Source organism: Hyaena hyaena, unplaced genomic scaffold (assembly GCF_003009895.1).
Source record: "Hyaena hyaena isolate Hyena2069 unplaced genomic scaffold, ASM300989v1 scaffold_621, whole genome shotgun sequence".
Taxonomy (NCBI): domain Eukaryota; kingdom Metazoa; phylum Chordata; class Mammalia; order Carnivora; family Hyaenidae; genus Hyaena; species Hyaena hyaena.
The window spans coordinates 507,663-532,380 of NW_024081249.1; the positions used below are offsets into that span (position 1 = coordinate 507,663).

Below are 24,718 nucleotides of genomic sequence, written 5' to 3' on the forward strand. Positions count from 1 at the left end.
TAGTTCATCTATTTTCTGTTTTCTTAAAATTACCTCAAATCCTTTCCCCTCCTATTTTCAAGTGAGAAGAATCATACTACATGGAATTATAGGGTAACAGGAGAAAATTTAAGACAAATTTCTGTAAAAATCTGTGTGTCCTTTTTCACAGTCCCCAAAGTATTACGAAGCCTGTATCCATTTTTTAGTTAGAGCATGCCAATGCAGAAATGTAGCTAGTGGTTTTCAAAGTATTGTGCATATACAGATCTTTCTCCACTTGCAATAAGATTACCTCTCAATAAGCCCATAAGTCAAAAAGATCTTAAGTAGAAAATGCATTTAATACTAACCTACCAAACATCATAGCTTAGCCTAACCTACCCTAAATGTGCTCAGAACACTTATATTGGCCTACAGCTGGGCAAAAACCATCTGATATAAAGCCTGTTTTATAATAAAGTGTTTGAATATTTCACGTAATTTATTGAATACTATACTGAAAGTGAAAAACAGGATGACTGTATGAGTACATAAAGTTTTAAGTGTATCAGCTATTTGCCCTTGTGATCATGTGACTGACTGGGAGCTATGGCTGCCAATATGATGGGTATCATACTGCATGTTGCTAAGCCAGGAAAACATGAAAATTCAAAATTTTAAGTATGGTTTCTAACAGAAACCATATTGCTTTCACACTATCATAATGTCAAGCTGAACCATTGTGAACCCGGGACCTACCTACCTTGACCCTTGGGATTACCATCTTTACACTACAGCTGAGCATACTGAAGTTCAGAGAAATAAAGTAGCCTCTATTTCCCCAATCTATCACAAGACTTAACCTAGTGAACTTAATTATGTCTTGAAGAAATAACATTGTGCAAAAAAGCGTAGGGACAATTTAAATCTGGAAACATTAATTTATGAGCCCCTGGGTCAACAATGGAGCATGCTGCAAAAAGCAAAATGGCCTGAAAAACCTGAATACTACAGAGAAACAGAAGGTTAGGTCTAGGTCTCACTCCAAGATGACCATTAAGGAAAGGAATCAGTTACGTACAGTTAGGGAGGGATTCCTGTTACTAAACCTTTAATTAATTAACCCCTATTTTAACAAAACTACTATAACTATAAACTCTTAAACTATAACCCACATAACTATAAAATCTTAAAAACTAAAAGTGGTTTTAGGGATGGATTATTTCAGCAATTATAAGACAAGGAGAAGCAGGAAACTGGAATATTAGCCATTCTAAACAGAGAAATTTAAAGGAAGTGAATCAGGTAGTGTCCCTAAACTTCTCCAATAAAGAGAGTTACATACCTGAAGCCTTCAGTGGGGTAAAGAAAAGTTAATCTGTGGAATTCACTCTGAGCATGTAATTTTTGTTAATTTTATCTTGCAGGAAACCTATTTTCCTATATCCTAGCTAGTTTCCTTACAGAGTTTTACTAAGAAAACTATGATCACACTTAAAAAACTAAAACCTAATGGGGTACCTGAATGGCTCAGTTGGTTAAGCCTCTGACTCTTGATTTCCACTCAGGTCATGATCTCACAGTTTGTGGTTCAAGCCCCACACTGGGCACTGCACTGACAGTGCAGAACCTGCTTGGGATTCTCTGTCTCCCTCTCTTTTCCCGTCCCTGCCCTCTTTCTCTCAAAAATTAAAATTAAAACCTAAGTATCCTTATACAAATTATCAATATAACCTACTGTGCTATTTTCTTGTTAGAAAATTTTTACCACTTCCTAAGTTTTCTTTGACCTAGTTATTTAATACAAAACACAAAACACAAAAGAAAGTAAAACAACAGGGGCTCCTGGCTGGCTCAGTCAGAAGAGCATGGGACTCCTGACCCTGGGGTTGTGAATTCAAACCCCACACTGGATGTATAAATAAATAACTAAACTTAAAAAAAAAAAAAAAAAAGGCAAATCAACAAAAAAAACCTTTTGGTAAACATAAAGCTTTTTCTCTTATTTGATTCATACCTTCAAATGAATTGGAAATTTTCTACAGTCCTTCTGTGAATCAACAGTAGGGAATGATGGTAAAGTAGGTTCAGTTTTATTACAGCTCTGAGGTTTGAAATCCGAGATATCAGAAACCGCATCCTTTAAAGTGACTGGTGTCTGTCCTCTCTGCTTTGGTGACTGATTAACAACTGGATCAGAATGGTCCTTGGACTGCAATAAAGACCCAAAAGGCACTCTATTCGAACAATGGTCCTGCTGTTTGCTCTTATGAACAGTGGCTGGGTTAACCACAAGACTGGATTCTCTTTTTTCATTTACATTGTTTTCCTCCTCACTTGAGTCACCTGGTAAAATAATTCTGGATAATTTCTTTTTTGAATGTGCACAATTTTGTCTCATCTCTATTTGTTTTAGCTTTACTGCATGTCGGGTTCTATATTTTTTACTCCCACTTGCAAGGCAATCCTCAGTTATTATGTTAAAATCAACGCACACTTCTTCTTCACTCGATTGACTTTTGTAAGATTCATCTTCATCAACACAAAAACTGTCTTCTAAATAGGTTTCATCTTGCTCAGGAATCTACAGTAAAAGTACAAATTAGCATATAAATTTCTTTTGTAAAATCAGTATGTATTTAACATTCTTTTAAGACATGCGATCTTTCTAATGATTTCACTTACTTTATTAATTCAGTCACTTGTGCTCACCTAACAAATACTGAGTATATTCTTTACGGGAAAATTATGAGGAGATTGGGATTAAAAAAAAGAATGATTTACTCTCTAGAAATTTATAGTCTCTTATAGGTAGCCAGACAAATAAACAATTTATAGGCAATGTGACAAGGGCTACATAACAAACACAATGGAAGTACAGAGAAATGAACATTAACACGATGAATATTGGCAATTTATAAATAAAGAAGACTACTGTGCAAATGGTGTCCATAAATCAAAAATAATCCCTAATTTTAGAAAATGCCTTTATAAAAAAATAATTAAGACAAATAAAAGAACATATAAAAATAAAAAATTCTATTCACTTCTTTTAAATATTCTCCTAATTGGAAAACAATTCAATAGTATATTCTAATCAGATCAAATAACAGATAGGATAATTTGATCAAATTAGGACCAAAAGGGATTCTGAGAATTCATTTAGTCCACCTTTTTGAGTCAGGGCAGAAATTATCCCAAATAGTTCTGACAGTCCAGTTCTAGAAACAAAATGGAGACCTCATTACAGGAACTTGAGATCTCAACATTATCATCAGGAAATCCTCCACTATATTTCTATAGTTCATACCTGTGAGAAAATATTTATGTTGTTATGTTTCTTACGGACCATTTTATACCGATTGTTTATCAGTGGACTACGCAAAGACTTCATGTAAACAGCTCTCATTTCAGAATCTGTGTAAAGATAGTAAGAATTTCAAGTAGCAGAATTATTTAAATGAAAACTAGTAAAGTATTTAACTTTGACCTATTCCAAATTCACATCATTCAAACCTTGTGGAATTATTTTATACAAAAGATATTTAATATGCATTGGAACAAGTCTAAAAACAATTATTAAAAACTGTGAAGTTAGGGGCGCCTGGGTGGCTTAGTCGGTTAAGCGTCCGACTTTCGCTTAGGTCATGATCTCGCGGTTCGTGGATTCAAGCCCCGAGTCGGGCTCTGCGCTGACTGCCAGCTCAGAGCCTGGAGCCTATTTCAGAGTCTGTATCTCCCTCTCTCTCTGACCCTCCCCTGCTCACGTTGTCTCTCTCTCTCCTAAAAATAAATAAAAAAAATATTTAAAAAAAAAAAAAAAAACTGTGAAGTTAGTTTTGCCTTTGACATCAGACCATCTGGTTGGATGATTGTGACCTATTCCAATTTCACATCATTCAAACGTTGTGGAATTATTTTATACAAAAGATATTTAATATGCATTGGAACAAGCCTAAAAACAATTATTAAAAACTGAAGTTAGTTTTGCCTTTGAAATCAGACCATCTGGTTGGATGTTTGTGACAACTTTTTTAAGCTCTCTGCCTTAGCTATCTCTCTCCTCTGATAATGAGTATTAAGGTAGTGTCTTTTTATGAAAAATAAATGTATTTGAAAATCTGAGGCCTGTACTTGACTTATGGAAAGTACTAAATAAAACACAAGAAATCCAGGCAAAAAAGAAAATGCGCTTAAAAATATCAAAAGACACAGCTAATAGTAAGATCGTTGCATAACTTTCAGTCAGGCAAAACCTGGGAAAACATGTGTTTTTATTTATGTCTACTTTCAAGTTATAATCAGAAATCAATTTTGTTTTTGTCTCATTTTCCCTTACATTTTTTGAAGCAATTAATCAACTTAGGTTATTTTCAGGGCTAATTTAATGATCACAATGCCTGGGACAGGATGTATAATTTTTTCTTTGAATAATATTCCCCTTCCCTCCATTCCACAGCATAGCTATCAATACTAGATATCCTCCTGATTACCTACCCACTCCTTACTCATGCTAAATCCCTATAAACTTAGTGAGACTTTACTTCTAATTTCTTATTTAGAAGGACTCGGGATCAAGGAGCTTTCAGAGACTTTTTTTTTGTGTCATAGATTTTTTTTTTTGGTATAATGTAAATACAGTAAAATGCATCCTCCTTCAGGATACAGTTGTCTTGACAAATGCATCATTATGACAAACAATAATCTATTTGCTGTCCCTATTGTTTTAACCTTTTCCCAAATGTTGTACAAATGACAAACAAAAAAAACTTTGAAATCCAACATATTTTATTTATTTTTAAAATCCTACATATTTCTTGGGGTGCCTGGGTGGCTCAGTTGGTGAAGCATACGACTCCAGCTCAGGTCATGATCTCACAGTTTGTGGGTTCAAGCCCACATTGGGTTCTGTGCTGACAACTAGCTCAGAGCCTGGAGCCTGCTTCAGATGCTGTGTCTCCCTCTCTCTCTGACCCTCCCCCCGTTAATGCTGTCTCTCTCTCAGAAATAAATAAAAAACATCTAAAATTTTTTAAATAAATAAATAAATAAAACCCTACTTATTTTAAATGCACTCTGTCTAAATGGAGTTTCAGGGAGTTATGGGTGGCTCAGTCAGAAGAGCAGACAACTCTTGATCTTGGAGTTGTGAGTTCAAGCCCCACACCAGGTGTACAGATTATTTAAAAAATTTTTTTTAAATTTTTAAATAAAAATAAATAAAATGGGGTTCAGATCTCCTTACTTTCCATCCTAAGGGCTCCACCTGTAGCCTGCCCAATATCAGACAACAACAACTATGTCCTTTCTGTTGTCCAAATGCACTGATTCTTCTTTTATTCTCAAATTCATCAGAAAACCCTGGAAGCTGTAAGTATCCACAATCCAATCTTTCTTACCCTGGCACTAGTGCCACACTGGTAAAAGACTGTATCATTCTTTAGATTATTGCGATGACCTTATAATAGGTCTCTTCCCCTACGTTTGCTCCCCTATAGATCATTCTCAACAGCAAAGCTAGAATGATACTACTAAAATAAATCAGACGTGAGCTGGGCACTGCTTGTTGTCTTTGCATCATTATTCCCCGCCAGATTAATGCTGCAAACCTCCAAAAGCCACTCTGTTAATGAACATAAAGGACATAATACTAAGAAACCTTATTTGGCAAATTATATCAGTATCAAGGACACAGTACTGAGAAGTTAAGTCTCTAAAACCTTTTAAAAAGATTCTTTTTAATGTATTTTATTTTAGTTTTTGAGAAACAGAAAGAGAGAGTGAACATGGAAAGGGCAGAGACAGAAGGAGACACAGAATCTGAAGCAAGCTCCAGGCTCTGCACGATGTGGGGCTCGAACCCATGACCACAAGATCATGACCTGAGCCAAAGTTGGATGCTTAACCAACTTTTAGGCACCCCTAAAATCTTTTTTTTCTTTTAAGTAGAGCTTGGGAATATTTGCTGTATTACATCACACAAATATAGTACAGGAGCAGAATAAATAGCAAGATCCATGAAAGATTAGAACACTGAAAATCTCACCAGATTCTTTCCTATTTCTATTACAGCCAATCTGACTTATCTGTAATTAATGTATTACATATAAGACCTGTTCAAGCATTGAGTGGAGAGACTGATTTCCAAAAGCAGATCTCTCTTATTTGGCAAAGTTAATAAATTTAGGTTTGTATCTGACCTACTTTTGACAGTCAACATTGGAGGCGTCTGGGTGGCTCAGTTAGGCATCCGACTTTGGCTCAGGTAATGATCTCAGAGTTCGTGGGTTCAAACCCACATCGGGTTCTGTGCTGACAGCTAGCTCAGAGCCTGGAGCCTGTTTCAGATTCTGTGTCTCCCTCTCTCTCTAACCCTCCCCTGCTCACACTGTCTCTATCTCAGAAATTTAAAAAAAAAAACAACAGCCAACATTGCTCAAGTCCTCGTTGCCTTCTAGTCTTTGATCAAATGTCATCTTCTCAATGGAGCCTATCCCTAATTCCCTTATTTAAAGTTACACAGTGGGGCGCCTGGGTGGCTTAGTCGGTTAAGCGTCCGACTTTCGCTTAGGTCATGATCTCGCGGTTCGTGGGTTCAAGCCCCGCGTCGGGCTCTGTGCTGACTGCCAGCTCAGAGCCTGGAGCCTGTTTCAGAGTCTGTGACTCCCTCTCTCTCTGACCCTCCCCTGCTCAAGCTGTCTCTCTCTCTCCTAGAAATAAATTAAAAAACATTAAAAAAATATTTAAAAAAAATAAAGTTACATGGTGCCCACTGTTAATACCCCTAACCCCTGCTACTCCAAATCCTCATCATACTCATCATACTTTTTTTTCATTTTTCTGTAAGTTGTTGTGTATACTGTTTGTCTCCATTCACATGTAAACTTCACAAGGGCAAGGATTTTTGTCCACTGATAAAGCTTTTGCAAGAACTTTACATAGTACCAGCACACAGTAGTCACTAAATATTTCTTAAATGAACATCTGACACTGAGCTAACCAGGTCATTCTGGTAATATATGATCAAAATAGCAGAAGCCTATAAGCAACCAAGTCTAAAATAAAGCAAATATTACAGAATTTGAATGAAAGTGACCAAATACTTCACACATACCAAATTTCTTCCTTTAAAACTCAAAGATCTTTAAAAGCTAAAATATTTAAACATAACCACATTAAAGGCACTGAAAACTAAAAGAAAAAGAAGCATCAATATTTCATTTACCATTTATATCTTGTGAAAGTTGAGTTTCATCATTTAGGAAGTCAAGTAATGAGGAGTCTTGTTCATTTTCTGACTGATCATTTTCATCTGATGAAACAAACTCTGCCTCTCGTTGGGAAAGATCTGCTTCATCATCTAAAAACTTTCTAGCTGCAAGCTATGACAAATTAGACAACAAGGAGACACACTTAAGAATATCATTTACTTTCTTACATAATTGGAAATAGTTTTGTAAAATGGATTTCTTGCCAATGCTTTAAAGAAAAAAAAACTTCAAGAAGAAATGGACAAAGTAGCATGTGTTTTTAAAATTTCTTCTGATAATTCTACTGTACGTAAAATACAGTATAAGTCAATATGTCAGCTTGCTGAATGTTTCTTAATAAGCAGAAAGTTTCCTGAGTCTTCTGGCTAATTAATTTTTTCCAGAAATACCGCACCACAAAAAGACTGATTAAAAACAAAAAGGGTGTTAAGAATTCTTTTCCAAGGATCAGAATATCACACAGACATAAAAATGATATACTGATTGTAAAAACAAATATTCTAAGGGGCTCCTGGATGGCTCAGTCAGTTAAGCATCAAACTTCGGCTGATGTTATGATCTCACGGTTCATGAGTTCTTAACCCGTGTTGGGCTCTACACTGACAGCGTGGAGCCTGGAGTCTGCTTCGGATTCTGTGTCTCCTTCTCTCTCTCTGACCCTCCCCCCATCATGTTCGCTCTCTCTCTCTTTCTCAGAAATAAACATAAAAATTTTTTAAAAAACAACAAATACTCTAAAATTCAGATTTCTGTCTCTGTATTTTTTGTTTGAATCTGAAATTTTCACTAAAGTATCTTCATTTAGTCATTAAAATAACAAAGTACTGAAAGATAATTTCAGAACACAAAAAGAAACAAAACTATCACACCTTGAGATTTTAATTTCAGAAAACAAATTAGGGTCAAAATATTTTTAATTTTTGAATATTTTCTATAAAGAAATTGTAACAAGAAATATACTCCTAATGTAAAAACTAATTTTTATTAATAATATATATATTTGTGTCTGTATACATATGTATACATATATATGTATACACATATTTGTATAAATAAGAAAATGAAGGAAGTTTACCTTAAGGTGACTCTGTTTCTTTTGGACTTTGATGCGTCTTTTTGCATTCCTGTTATGACTCTTGAAGTCTTCTAATTGTGGATTTTGTTCGTGAAAGCTGTCACTCTCATCACTAGATGATAATTCTAACTACAATAATTCAATAAAATTCTTGATTAAGAAAATATAATTGAATTAAATTTTAATGTATTTCTCACGAGTTTTTGCTTTTATTTTCTATTTTTAATTTTTAAATAGCTAACCTAACTTTTTTTTGTTATAAAAATAAAATATTCTCACAACTCAAAGCCATATTAAAAATACATAATACTTTAAAATAATGTAAAAGTTGGGGCCCCTGGGTGGCTCAGCTGGTTAAGCATCTGACTTTGGCTCAGGTCATGAACTCACAGTTTGTGAGTTCGAGCCCCACACTGGGCTCCATGCTGACAGCTCAGAGCTTGGAGCCTGCTTCGGATTCTGTGTCTCCCTCTCCCTCTGCCCCTCCCCGGCTCATACTCTCTCTCAAAAATCAATAAACATTTAAAAAAAAAAAGAATTCAAAAATTAAGTGATGCTAAGTACTAAACACTAAATTAGGTACTACTATAGTCTTCATTCAATTTAGTAAACATCAAATGCATATGATGAATACTTATAGTTTTAAATTATCTCTTCTAGAGGATCCTAAAGGGCTGTACAAAAATTAAAGAAGATATATAAATATAACTCTCAGAATCAGTTGTCAACATACGGCCCTTTCAAACCAAGAAACGACTAAAACCGTAACAAATTTTGAAAATGAAGCCCATCACTAGATCTCTTCAGAATAATATAAAACCAATCAAATGAATCAAAAGTTTACCAAAACAATTTCAAATAACAGGAATAATTTTACTTTAAAATGGACTGATTGGGGTGCCTGGGTGGCTCAGTAGGTTAATCGTCCAACTTCTGCTCAGGTCATGATCTCGCAGTTCGTGGGTTCGAGTCCCGCATCGGGCTCTGTGATGACAGCTAGCTCAGAGCCTGGAGCCTGCTTTGGATTCTGTGTCTCCTTCTCTCTCTGACCCTCCCTGCTCATGCTGTCTCTCTCTCTCTCTCAGAAATAAAAACATTTTTAAAATAAATAAATAAATAAATAAATAAATGAAACTGATCATCAGCATTGTCAATATTTTAATTCATTTATGATGAGTCAGTCAGACATTCTAATTAAGGTAGCAAGTTAAAGCAATTTTCCCAGTGAAGTGTTCTAGGAGTATACAAAGTAAACAAGAATTGATTACATTTTTAATAATGTTGCAGTTTCTCCTAAACTACATTTGAGAATTAAAACACACAATATAGCCTAATCTCAACTTTTAGTTATCAGTTATAAACTGATAGCCTTCAGATCTACCCCTCTACCTAAACTTCAGTTTCACTCTCACCAATGCCTACCAGACACTATCACATCACTATTCCATAAATTCCCCAAACTCAAACATGCTGAACACTGAATTTATCATCATTTTGTCTTCTATAAATTTGTGACACATATTCCATACAGCCCTAGCCAAAAACCAGAGACTCATCTTGAACTCCTTCCTTTCCTTCTTTCAAACCCATTCAGTAAGAATGAAAGAATAAAGCCTTCCAGAAATTGACCTAGATTTTTCTGCAATTTTACTTCTTGGCACTCTTTGTCTTTACAATCCAGTAATAAAGAGACGCTATTTCCCTGCTTTGTGTCATTCATTAAGCTGTTAGCTTTCTTGGCAAGCCTTCCCCTTGGCTTATTACCACATATGCTCTAAGATATTTATTATCATCAAGAAACATTCCAGAACTCTAATGGACTAAGCTAAAGGCTTGTACTTTTTTATCAATTATTAAGAAATTATATTGAAATTATTTGTTTATTTCTCTGTCTCTGTTAGACTGTAGGTGACTTAAGACAATTCAAGGATATCATATTTATAGTAGTATCCTGAGCATCTTACACAGTAGATATAGAGCAGATATTTAGTGAACTGCTGAAGAGTACTGACTAAAGTAAGAATAGTTCTTAAAGAAGTATAAATTTGAAATAGAAATTTCAATGACATAGGATTTGCTATTTTTGTGTTAACCATATACATATTAGATCAAATACACCTACATTCACCTACACATATATTTTTCTTGTAATATTTACTCCAAAAGAATTTGAACTACTATACATCATTATCTACTTACTTTGTTTAGAGGAGCTCTGCGCTTTTTCAGAGCATGAAGTGGGGAATCAACTTCACTATTTTTCTCATCCTGGATAAAGTAGATAAACAGATTAAAAGTTTTAAAAAAAGACTTAAGGGGAAGTGCAAATAGGGAGGGGGAAGCCTTTATATGATCGTATTGTTATGATTACTGACTCACCTCAGGGGATTCTAAAACATTTCCTATGGTTTTTTTACTTTTTCTTCGGAAAATCTCATCTTCACTTTCATTGCTTGTTAATTGTTCATCTATAATTTATGAAAATGAATCTGGTCAATAGATTAAAGTTCATCCACAACTATTTTGATTGGGTACATTATTTAATGGGGTTTTTTATGTTTACTTATTTTGAGAGAGAGCGTGCAAGCAGAGGAGGAGAGAGTGAGAGAGGGAGAGAGAATTCCAAGAAGATTCCATGCAGTGCAGACCCCAACATAGGGCTTGATCTCATGCACTGTGAGATCATGACCTGAGTTGAAATCAGGAGTTGGCTACTTAAATGATTGAGCCAGCCAGGTGCCTAATGGGTACCTTATTTAAAAAGAGTTTTTCAGAAGTCTGGCCAAAAAAATCAGCATGAAACAAACATAAAACAGTGCCAGTGAGGAAATTAAGAGGTGATAACTTCTGCTAATAACCACATATTTAACTCAAACAATGCATTTGTATAAATATATTTATATTCCCCATAGTTAAGTATAACGCTAGAAAAAGTTTTAATGAAAATGTGACACAAAAATAGAAAAAATTATCTCACCCATTAACAGATTTAATATAAAGGTGTAAAAAGCAAATACTGAAGGCTCAAAGGTAACACAAATTTGATAAAAATTTAAGTGTCAGAGTATATCCAAAACTATGCAAAAGTTTTAAAAAATTAAACATATTTCCAGAACTTAAGCTTTCATCTTAAATAAAACATTCATAAATCATGTCCTTGATACCAATGAGAATAACATAATAAAAGATTTACATCTCAACAGATGCAGAAAAAGCATTTTGCAAAATACAGCATTCTTTCTTCATAAAAATCCTCAGGAAAGTCAGAATAGAAAGAACAAACCTCAAGATCATAAAGGCCATATACAAAAGACCAACAGCCAATATCATCCCCATTGTGGAAAAACAGCCTCCCCCTAAGAGAAGGAACATTACAAGGATGTCCACTCTCACCTCTGTTATTCAACATAGTGTTAGATGTCTTAACCTCAGCAATCAGACAACACAAAGAAGTAATAGTCATCCAAACCAGCAAGGAGGAAATCAAACTGTCACCTATGAAAACGACATGATACTGGAAAACCCATAAGGCTCCACCAAAAAACTACTAGAACTGATCCATGAATTCAGCGAAGTCGCAGCATATAAAATCAATGTACAGAAATCAGTTATATTTATATATACTAAAAATAAATCAGCAGAGATAGAAATCAAGGAATCAATCCCATTTACAACTGCACCAAAAAACATTAAATACCCAGGAATAAATCTAACCAAAGAGGTGAAAAATCTACAGTGAAAACTATGAAAAGCTTATGAAAGAAATTGAAGACACCAAAAAATGGAAAAACAACCCATGCTCATGGATTGGAAGAGCAAATATTGTTAAAAGGTCGATACTACCCAAAGTAATCTACACATCCAATGCACTACCTATCAAAATAACACCAGCATACTTCACAGAGCTAGAACAAACAATTTTGAAATCTGGATGCAACCAGAAAAGACCCTGAATAGCCAAAGCAATCCTGAAAAAGAAAATCAGAGCTGGAAGCATCACAATTCTGGACTTCAAGCTGTATTACAAAGCTGTAATCATTAGGACAGTATGGTAAATGGCACAAAAACACAGATCAGTAAATCAAAACAAACACAGAAAACACAGATCAGTAGAAAAGAATAGAGAACCCAGAAATGGACCCACAAATATATGGTCAACTAATCTCTGACAAAGTAGGAAAGAAAATCTACTGGAAAAAAGTCTCTTCAGCAAATGCTGCTGGGGAAACTGAACAGCGATATGCAGAAGAATGAATTTGGGCCACTTTCTTATACCACACATAAAAATAAGCTCAAAATGGATGAAAGACCTAAATGTAAGACAGGAAGCCATCAAAGTCCTAGAGAAGAAAACAAGCAAAAACCTCTCTGACCTCGGCCACAGCAAGTTCTTACTTAACATGTTTCTGGAGGCAAGGGAAACAAAGGCAAAAATGAACTCTTGGGACCTCATCAGGATAAAAAGCTTCTGCACAGTGAAGGAAAACAATCAGCAAAACTAAAAGGCAACTGAAGGAATGGGAAAAGATATTTGCAAATGACATATCAGATAAAAGGTTAGTATCCAAAATCTATAAAGAACTTATCAAACTCAACACCAGTGAAGAACAAATAATCCAGTGAAGAAATGGGCAAAAGACATGAAGAGACACACTTTTGCAAAGAAGACATCCAGATGGCTGACACATGAAAAGATGTTCAACGTCACTCATTATCATGGAAACACAAATCAAAACCACAATGAGACACCACCTCACACTTATCAGAATGGCTAACAGTAACAACTTAAGCAACAACAGATGTTGGTGAGGATGAGGGGAAAGAGGTACTCTTTTGCACTGCAGGTGGGAATGCAAGATGGTGAAGCTACTCTGGAAAAAAGTATGGAGGTTTCTCAAAAAATTAAAACTAAAACTATCCTACGACCCAGCAATTATACTACTAGGTACTTATCTAAAGGATACAGCAGTGCTGATTCAAAGGGGCACATGCACCCCAATGTTTACAGCAGCACTATGGAAAATAGCCAAAGTATGGAAAGACCCCAAATGTCTATCCACTGATGAATGGATAATTATGTGGTGTATGTATATGTATGTATATACCTAATGTATACACACACACACACACACACACACACACACACAACGGAACATTACTCAGTGATTAAAAAGAATGAAATCTTTCATCTGCAACAACGTGTATGGACCAAGAGTGTATTATGCTAAGCAAAATAAGTCAGTTAGAGAAAGACAAATATCATATGATTTCACTCATGTGAAATTTAAGAAACAAAACATATGAACATAGGGAGAGGGAAACAGAAATAAGATAAAAACAGAGAGGGAAACAAATCATAAGATACTCTTAAAAAAAATACAGAGAACAAACTAAGCGCTGCTGGTGGGGTATTGGGTGGGGGGATGGGCTAAATGGGTGATGGGCATTAAGGAGGACACTTGTTGGGATGAGCAGTAGGTGTTATATACAAGTGGATGAATCACTAAATTCTACTCCTGAAATCATTATTATACTATATGTTAATTAAATTGTATGAAAGGAATAAGGAAAAAAAGAAAGAAGAAAAATGAAACAAACTATGGAAACTAAAAAAAAAATTAACAGAGCAAACTCATTTTATCCTACAACTACTCATTTTCCTTAGCCATAAGGAGTAAAATTCATAAATGGCCTGCTACAATAACCTATACATAAGTTAGAATTGATTTCTATCACAGTACTTAAATAATACTTAAGTCATTTTAGTACCAAACATCTATCACTGCATTTTCTAGTTTTTCTATAAGTATGTAGAATTAGATCACAGAAATCCAGAGATTTCTCTGTAACTTCTGTGGTCTTGTCTCAGTCCCCCAAATACAGTCTTGTTTCTCAACTATTTATTTTTCAACTATTTTGCTATATGAATACTGTTCCCTCCAAATCTTACATTTTCTTTTTCCTTTGTTTTCATCTTATAACATCTGAATTCTCTATTATTTTCAATATATTCAAATTGTAAATATGCCTGAAGAACCAAAATGAAAATCTATGTTAAATCTACATTACCGATCTAATTCAGTCCACAATTCTGTCATCTTCTAAACCTCTTAAACATTTACTATCTTATTATTTTTTTGGTGGTTATTTCCACAATTTACTGTTATCTTTTCAAATGTATATGTCACACAATCGTTTGGGTTTTCTAGCCAAGGGATAGGAGCCTTTGGGCAGGAATACTTTCCCACAGCATGCATGCCATAAATATATGTAGATAAAATACATCTTTTATTAGTAACCCCTCAACTTAAGAAACACTGAATACATCAATTATCTAATTCCATACACCAAATACTGAAAAATTACATTTTGAAAAATTACAGAAGCTTCTGTATTATTCTAGCAAGATTTATGTGTTTTATTAAGATGGAATCTTACCTGCAGCAAGATGACAGGATTGATGAAGACGGATTTGTTCCCTGCTTTTAGCCTTATCTACAGAAAGTCCTGAATCATCAAAAGTTGAATTCAATGTTTCTTTGAAACTTTGTAAATCTACTTTTCCCTTATTAGAATCTGGTGTCCTAGGCATTTCCTTTCTCTTCTTAGAAAATGAGTTCAGTGTGATTGATTCAGAAAGTGGTGTACTCATAACTTTTTCTCCTACTGGCAAAGAAAATTGAGAATAACCAGGAGACATCAAATCTTTATCTTTTGCAGCACTCAGTGGAAAACATGCAAAAGTTGTACTCCACTTATCTTCACTTGATGGGACAGTAATGGTTCCACTCGTAGAACTAGCAACATGATTTCGTGGTATTACTGCTTGATTTGAAATATAATTTGCATCTCTTATCTCCTTAATATCTAAACACCTTCTAGATAGATCTAAAAACTTATTATTTGTATCTGATGCATGTTCTAATATTTCATCATCAGACTCTGGACTACAAAATCCTAAATCAAAAGTAACAGAGAATAAATCCTTAGAGCAGTCAAAAACATATTCATCACTCTTCAGTTTTTCCTCATGCATGCCTCTCAAATCTTGATGAGATTTCCAACTATTAGAATCATGGATAATTTGATCTTGAGGTTCAGAATTGTTATCTAACAAAAGTTCATCAGAAATTAAGAACTGAGAGACCAGCGCCATTTCACTTAAAACAGTTTTGTCCGACACACAAAAAGATTTATATTTATTGTTTGAGGGAGAAAGGTTCACATCATTAAACTCTGTATCAACATCTTTGAAAAGTGGTAAACTCTCATCCTGATCAGTGAGCCGTATTGGGAGGCCACTGCTATCCCTATCATAATTTTTTTTTTCAACTAAATACTTTGGAGGGCCTATGTTTATTTGAATATGACTGCGGGATACTAAATTTTCATTTATATTATCTTTATGTACTTTATCAACATAGTCATAGAAGATTTGCTCATCAGAAACTTTATCATTAGCTGCACTATAAAAGCAACTTTTTCTAGAAGAAAATGACATCAAACAGGTAGATTTATCATTTTGTAAATATTCAGTGCAGGGTAGGGAAGGCAAATTTTCAAGTTCAGAACTCTTAGTAATTTCATATTCCAAATTTGAGAGTCCACTGAGAGGTGGAGGAGAATGAGATAAAAATCTCTCTACATTAACTAACACCTCTTTTGTTAAAGAATGACAATTATAAAATCGGTCATCTATTCTAGCTATACAAAGTTCTTCCTCAAATGGAAGAAATAAGCTAGATAAAACATATTTCTCATCAGTGAAACTGTTATAACCAGAATCTAAAAAATTTCTACCAAATGAACTAGATTTATTTGTAGACTGACAATGTATCAATCCATTTGGCTGATGAACAACATTTTCATCGACAGCACATACGGCAGCAGCAACTTCATCTGTATCTGAGTCCCTTTTATCATTTGGCAGGTCTACCTGAAAAATATTTTCAACAGTAGTACCACCATCAGTATCTAAGGAATCCATAACAACATCATTATCTTCTTTTTTAGGCTGATCTTTTTTTAATTCCTTAGAAGATTTTTTCTTTAAAGAAGCAATTTTAATAGGTTTGATATGAGTTTGTTTAAAACTTTCAGCACATTCTTCATCAGATTCTGCCATTGAGAATGAAATGCCTTGATTTATATTCCTTGAAAATGAAGATTTCTTGTTACTAGTAAAGATGCCACTGGCATGAGGATTATATTCATTCTTGGGAGCACTAAATGTTGAGCTAACGTCTTCCATTTGTAAGTAAGATTTAATTTCCGATTCATAGCTGCATTTTCCCTAGGAAATAGGAAAATGAAAAAGTCACAACAAAAAAGCCAATAATAAATGAGTTTACTTTAAGATATTTTCTGAACGGTATTACACTATTCAAATGATTTTTTCTTATAACTTAAAAACTATTCTAAGAAATCAAACAAAATTATAAATGACACTACAGTGTAACTATCATAAATTATCTTTAATCAGTCAATATTTTTGTATCCTCAGAACTTAATACATGAGAGACCCACAATAACTGCAGAAAGAACACATGTAATAAATACATAAGACTATAAACAAAGTTTTTCACTTCTAACATTTAACAACTATTCTAATTTTATATAAATAGATATTTAAGTATTAATATATATAAATGCAAGTCATATACGTATGTTAAATTTACTCTCTTGATAAAGGTAAACTAAGAACAGCTTTTAGAACATCTGAAATAATTGTACAGGTACATCTCCTAGGCTGTAGGCTGGAATATACTATTTTTAACAAATTTCCCAACTCAGAACTCTTAAAGTCAATTTGTAAGAAGTCTCACTTATCTCTAAATCTAAAACTGTATTCCCCTCCATTCCTGACCCACCCATCCCTCTTCTCCCTGAGTGGCTACTTCAGTCAGGATTCCTCTACTATTCAGGGACTTACCAGTTAACTAATTTTTTTGAATAATAAATATACAGTAAGTATTAATTTGAGAATGTTTGTGTCTCTGCTGGTATCTATGCTCCCCAAAGAGTATTTCATTTAGCCAAATGATGTATAACTGGACCTGGGACAGAGATGGGCATATAGAAGTGCAGATTTTGTGGGACCCACAACTAATTACACTTTCTTTATATATATTTATAAACTATAGCTAATAATAAAAATAGCAGATACAATCTATTGAGTGTGCCAGTTACTATTCTTAAGTGTTTTACACATATTAACTCTTAATTCTCAGGACCCTATGAAGGAAGTATTATCATTATCCCCATTTTACAGATGAAACTGAGATCCAGAGAGGTTAAGTAATTTACAGATACTTGATTAATAAGAGGGGAGTTAGGATTCTAAGCTAGGCATTTGGATTTCATACTTATAGCAGGTGCATCATTCTGATTTTCTCAAGGAAGAAGCAGCAAGAAACTGCTCAAGGATTCAATAATTCTCTCAACTACCACCAGGATATAAGAGACCTACAAAATGACCTATGTGATGAAGAATATTTCAATAAATCCCAATCTAATAAGAATCCTAAATCAGCTTTACTAACAGTTTATATAAATCATCAGTATATTAAAATTTTACTCTGGTTTATCTATATTTTAGATGATATTCTTCTAATTAAGTCTACTTCTTCACCTAAGGCAGAAAATTAGTTCCCTATTAAGATTACAAAGAACTTTATAAGAAATCAAAGTATTCTAACTATAATTATTTAAATTAAATACTTGTTTCTTATAATTATAACTTCACATTAAGAATAAATATCAAATATTCTAGTTTCACCATCATATCAGTAAGAAAAAGTTACAATAAAACTCTACCTCTTCATGTCTCATTCCTTCTATCATTTGCATAATGCTTATAAAATGGTGGCAACGATCAGAATGGTCCACTTGATACGTAGGAAGAGGATGATCCTGCCACACTCTCCATTCAGATAGAGAGAGTTGACGAATTCCAATGGTTGGTTCTTGAGTCTTGAATAATGATTTTAAAAATAGTAAAAATGATAAATACAGATACTCAGATTTCATAAACTGATTAAAAAAACCATATACAGATATTCACCCTACTATAAATAATCTGAATTCATTTGAGTGTTTTCAGCTAAAATCTCAGGAGAATAAAGAAAATTATTGCCTGCAGTACAAAGATGCCCTTTTAAATACATTTTAAAAGTACCTATTATATGAGGAGCACCTGGATGGCTTAGTTGGTTAAGCATCTGACTCTTGATTTTGGCTCAGATCATGATCTCACCGTTCATGAGTTTAAGCCCTGCATCAGGCTCCCACTGGCAGCACATAGCCTGCTTGGGATTCTCTCCTTCTCCTCTCTGCCCCCTGCCTCCCTCTCTCTCTCTGTGTCTCCCTCACTCACATGCTATTTCTCTCTCTCAAAATAAACTAAAAAAAAAAGTTTTACATAGTTTCAAAAAAAAGTGTGTACAAGGATACTCATGACAGAATGATTTTGTTAGTAACATATTGAAAAGAATTCCAGAAACACAATAGGAAACTAAGTAGTCAAGCAAACTGGTATACTGCAGAGTAACATAACAACTATGTAAATTATGCCTATATGGAAAGGCTCATACAGTAGAAAGTAATGGGAAAAAGGCAGATATTATGTAAATATACTACAGTCAAATAAAAATAAATACACAATAAAACTATAAAGAAATTCGTAATTCTACAAACTTAGACTTTAATATTCTTTTTAAACTGTTTACATTCTTAATTTTTTAAGTAAGTTGACATTCTGATCATGCACATTCCTCTCTACTCCCAAAGCTATTTCACAATCACTCTAAAGAGCATCTGAAAATATGTTCAACTTACTGGTCTGTCTTCCTCATTTTCTAAAGATAAAAACTTAACTTGAGGCAATGTTATTTCCTTAATTTCATCAGTGTCTCTTAATCTATAAAGTTTGTTCCATAAATTAAATTCTTCTGTGGATAGGAACCAATCTTTCTTTGAATTACTTTGCTTCATTCCTACAAGTTGAAAAAATAATTGAAAAGAAGTTTTAAAAAATCTGCTAAGCAAACACAAAATACACAACATTAACTCAAACTCTCTACCTGTTTATATCTATTTGTTTGCTAAATGACTGATTCTCTTCCTTAAAACTAGTATTCTTCACATAATCATTTGGTTATGACCTCTTTCGAAGTACTAGTACAACCTCCTGTCCAGAAGCTAACTTTCCATAATGACTTCACGAATATAACAGAGCCAGGTAGCTACGCTATCAATCCGTGTTCATTTTGGACTCCCTCCATGTTGTTGTCTAAGATCTGACACAAGAGAGTCAAAAAACTTACAACTGAAAACTGGTATGATTCTATCACTGTCATCTAAAAGATTATCTGAAGCTTGGTTGGAGGCAAGGGAAGATGTCAAGACTAAATAGGGTTTTCAGTGTTAAGTCTTAAGTGAGGGGGGACTTGGAATAGACAGAAAAGACCTGCTTCAAAAAATGAAATAATATACTTAAAAAAAAAAAGTATACTAAATTCGGGTACCTAGGTGGCACAGTTGGTTAAGCATCCAACTCTTGATCTTGGCTCAGGTCATGGGGTCAGGATCTCATGATTTGTGGGTTTGAGCCCGTATTAGGCTCTGTTCTGGCAGCACAGAACCTACTTTTGATTCTCTCTCTCTCTCTCTCTCTCTCTCTCTTCCCCACCCCAACTCAAGCTTTCTCTCTCTCAAAATATTCTCTCTCTCTGGCCCTTCCTGACTCATGATTTCTCTCTCTCAAAATATTCTCTCTCTGCCCCTCCCCAACTCATGTTTTCTCTCCCTCAGAGTAAATTAAAAACTTTAAAAAAAAAAAAAAAAAAGCTTTGTTAAATAACAAGTTTGAATTTTCAGATCCCTCTGAGATCTAACAATCCGAGGCTCTAAGACTTTTAAAATAGGAAGGCATTACTATCTTTTAGGCACTTTAAATAAAGTTTAGATCTCTAAGCCCAGATGAATCATATACTAATATACAGAAGATTACATTTATACATACAATCTTAGCAAGAAGAATCACTGACACTTGAAAACTCAGGGAGAATGTGGAAGAATGAACATGAGCTAGTATCTCAATTGAAAAAAAAACAGATTCTAGAATTTTACTAAAGAAATATGTCTCCATCTCCAGTTACATTTTAGAAACAATTATTAAACATACAGTTTATTTTAACATTTACAAAAACACAATGATCACTAAGAATAATTAATGCCAAGTTAATCAAGTTTTGATACTATTATATTAGTTAAATAAATTCAAAAGAATCCAAAATACAGTTGACTCTTAAACAATTCAGGGGTTAGGTTACCCCCCAGCTGAAAACGGGCACTTAACTTTTGGCTCCCCAAAAACTTAACTACTAATAGCCCTACTGTTGTTTGGAAGCCTTACTGATAACATAAACAGTCAATTAACATATATGTTTCCTATATTTTATGCATTATTAACTATATTCTTATAATAAATGTAGAAAATTATTAAGAAAAACCATAAGAGAAAATACATTTACAGTATTAAGCTATATTTACTAAAAAAAAAAACTACATAAAATTGGACCCCACACAGTTAGACCAATGTTGTTCACAGATCAACTATACACACAAACTTTTCACTTTAACCAAAGATCTGGCAAAGTAGTGTAAAATGACAGGTATATTCCTATTAAGTATATTTGTTTGAGGTTTAATAGGCATATCCAACAAGCACTAATTAACAGCTCTGAATTAAGGGAGAGAACATTAACAAAGTGAATCCAAAGCAAGTGACTAGGAGGGAAAGGATCTTGAAACTTCATGGTATGAAAACCAGTAGAACAGTTAAATTTGAGAGGTATTGTCTTCAAATATAAAAAGTGCTACATAAGTACACAAAAGATCAAACCCATTCCTTGTATCTAAAAGATAAAACTAAATCACTGAGAAAAAGGTACAAACACAGATTTTTCAACATAAAAAAGAAGCTTCTTCTGTATAGGGCTTCTACACAGAGAATGAACCTTATTTATAAAGAAATACAATCTTGGGATTAAAAGATATTCAAGTGGAGACTGGATATGCAGTTAGGATTCCTTATTTAACAAGAATACTGAATGTAGATCAAAACCACAAAGAAACATCACCTCCAGCTGTTAGGATGACTACTCTCAAAAACGTGAAACATAACAAGTTTTGGTGAGGATATGGAGAAATTTGAATCCCTATATATTGTTGGTAAGGTCATAGATTTGCATAGCTGTTAGAGACAGCAGCATGGAGGTTCCTCAAAAAATTAAAAATAGAACTACCACAGGATCCAGTAATTCTATTTCTGGGTACATATCCAAAAGAACTAAAATCAGGATCTCAAAAAGATACACACACACCCAAGTACACTGTAGCAGTATTCACTATTTGTAAGAAATGTAAGCAATCCAAATGTCCACTGACAGATGAACAAAAAGAGAAAATGTGGTATGTACATACAATGGAAAGTTATTTAACCTTAAAAAAAGAAATCCTAACTGGAACACCTGGGTGGCTCAGTCAGTTAAGCATCCAACTCTTGATTTCTGCTCAGGTCATGAACTTATGATTATGAGATCAAGCCCCATACTGGGCTCTGCACTGGGTGTGGAGCCTGTTTAAGATTCTCTCTCTCCCTATGCACCTATACAACCCTCAAAAAACAAAAACAAAAACAAACAAACAAGAACAAAACAAGCCTACCATTTGCTACAACATGAATGAACCTATAGGAAATTATGGTAAGGGAAATAAGCCAGTCACAGAAGCACGCATACCATATAACTTGACCAAAGATATGTCATCTAAAATAATAAAACTCATACAATCAGAGAATAGAATGGTGTTGCCAGGGGCTGGGTGGAGAGAAAAGTTGGGAGTTCTTGCTCAAAACATCTCAAGTCCAGTTGTATAAGATGAATACATTCTCGAGAACTGCTGTACAACATAGTGCCTGTAGTTACCAAACGATATTCTTCTTAAAATATTTTTAAAAGTAGCTGCAGAAACCACTCTTATCTTGATAGGTGATTTGACCAGATGATCCCCAAGGTTCCTTCCAAATCTTAAAATATAACTATATGATTTTAGTTAAAGATTAAAATTTAAAAGAAAAAATTTTTAGTTTCTCTTATTTATAGTGCTAACATTTCAAGATATTTTTTTGAAATCACCAAAATCTCTGCAGTTCTTAAACTAGGAACTCTTATTACTAGCTATGCTCCCAGGCACCAAAGTATTTGTTTCTCACTGACTCAGTATTACCAGGAACTTGGTCTAACTTGGCCAGTATCTCATATAAGAATAATTAAAAAAAAAAATCTCTTTTGCAGAAAGGGAAAGTAACCATTCCCTTTCCTTACCTTTTAATTTTTTTTTAATTTCTTTATTTAAATAGGCTCCTTGCCCAATGTGGAGCTTGAACTTACAACCCTAAGATGAAGAGTCAGGTGCTCTACCCACTAAGCCAGCCAGGAGTCCCCATTCCCCTACCTTTCCTTAAAACAATTCCAGAGACCCCTAATGTTTGTAAATCTCTTAACTCTTTGATATTATATGCAAACCTCTGTAAAGTCTGAGCCTCTAGTTAGTAGCATTTCAACCAGAGAAGCTTTTTTAAGGATGTAGGAGCTCTCTCTGAAATGTAAACATCAAGGAAGATAGTGACTCTCTCTCCCAGTTACCAGTGGAGTTTAGCCCTAGGCACCATTCTCTTCACATCTATTTGCAAAGATAAGAGAAGTCTTATTTCTTTGAATAAAGGCAACTAAAGCTAACACAAGTGGCTACCTCAATTACCGGGTGAACTGAAGATGAACTATGAAAAAAGATACAGCAAAAGGTGCTATCCTCTTATGTGCAGTAAGTTACTATTAATCTTGAGAATATGTGTGTAAAGAATTATGACTGCCTAAAGGGATGTATAGGGTAGAATTTCTGTTTCGTTTTATCTTAGTGGATTGTCTATGATGCACACTATAATCTGATTCAATGTTTATTCAATAATAAAACTGTTTTTCTTCCTTTTCTATATTTTGTAAAGAGGAGTCTCTGAGTTGGTAGGCCATTTTTAATCTAACCAACACTGAGTTTCTGTCACTGTCACTGTCTGCTTCCCTTTGGCAGCTGAATAATCTCTTACCCTCTCCAACAACCATAACATCCTAAAATGTACACTGAGTTTCTCAAAAAGGAAATATATCAACATGTGGCCTGTTAACTAACAACAGGGGGTAAAAAATGCATGGTTCAAATGCAAAGTTTTTTACTCACCATTCTTATAGGAAAAGATAGAGGACTTCCGCTGCAAGTTCCTAGAAGGCTTCTCTGGTTCATAGACACCACACGTGATGAACATCTTATGTAATTCTGGATTGATTCCATCAGGCACCATTCGTGGACTTCCTTGGTAAAAATGAAGAACTTGCCTGTTACCTGAAATAGCTTTATAAATACTTCTTTTGTTGGACTGACTTTGATTATAAGTCTGCAAAGACAAATGTCAAATTACATTATTTCTATAATAATCATTTAGCTATGACAAGAAGTTTGGATTTATTATAAACAGTAAATTGACTCTGATCCACTTAAATACTGAGAATACCTGTCTTGAATTTGAGGCCTATTCAATTAACCCTTGAAAATCGGTTCAAAATCTAATATTATAAAAGCCTACCTTTATAATTATATTGCACAAAGGAAATCTATCTTTTATTTAGGATCTTGCCATTTTTGAATACAGCAAATATTTATATGTAAGTGTAAATTGCTTTTTTTAAAATACTATTCCCTTATTCCAGCTTGTTACTCCAGTGTAGTTACTCTCTACACTTCAGCTTTCTTTATACTGTATACATTTAAGTGAGATAATGTTTCTGAAGCACTTAGAACAGTGCCGAGGAGAGCAGGTGCTCATTAAATGTGGGCAATTATGACTAGTTTGCAAATAAGAAAATTAACATCTGAACACAGAGGTTAAGTGGTTTGCCTAAGATAATACAATTATAACCTAATTCCACTTATACGTACACATATTTTACAAGCTGCCAGATATTTCATTTATTGAAACCATTTTATAGATCAACTGAATGTTACATAATATGCTATAATCACATGAAAAGTATCTGGAGAGAAATTCATTTTTCAGGATGAATTTTAAAGGGGTCTATAAAATATTTTAAACCAATTTTTTAAAACTACCATAATCAATTAATGAAAAAAATCCAGTATGAAACTACATATTGGGACAAGGAAATAATCCCATTGAGTTGTAAAAGTTACTTAATACTTTAGTGTAAAAACACAAAATAATATTAAATACGCTATCATATTTAAGGAAGATCTGTCACTCAAGATTGTTGCAAAGTATGAATATAATTCAAGTCCC

At 34.0% G+C, this 24,718-nt stretch overlaps 1 protein-coding gene across 1 annotated transcript in view; it reads right to left on the reverse strand.

Moving 5' to 3' along the window:
* Window positions 1–24,718, reverse strand: part of FANCM (FA complementation group M) — a 63,500-nt gene that overhangs the window by 6,873 nt on the left and 31,909 nt on the right. Inside the window, exons 11-20 of the mRNA XM_039257425.1 lie at window positions 23,605–23,818; window positions 19,144–19,301; window positions 18,124–18,279; window positions 14,746–16,600; window positions 10,687–10,775; window positions 10,507–10,575; window positions 8,308–8,436; window positions 7,187–7,343; window positions 3,272–3,378; window positions 1,979–2,545 (exon numbers count right to left, since the gene is read on the reverse strand). Coding sequence (XP_039113356.1) covers window positions 1,979–2,545; window positions 3,272–3,378; window positions 7,187–7,343; window positions 8,308–8,436; window positions 10,507–10,575; window positions 10,687–10,775; window positions 14,746–16,600; window positions 18,124–18,279; window positions 19,144–19,301; window positions 23,605–23,818 — 3,501 coding nt within the window. The remainder of the gene's footprint in view (window positions 1–1,978; window positions 2,546–3,271; window positions 3,379–7,186; window positions 7,344–8,307; window positions 8,437–10,506; window positions 10,576–10,686; window positions 10,776–14,745; window positions 16,601–18,123; window positions 18,280–19,143; window positions 19,302–23,604; window positions 23,819–24,718) is intronic.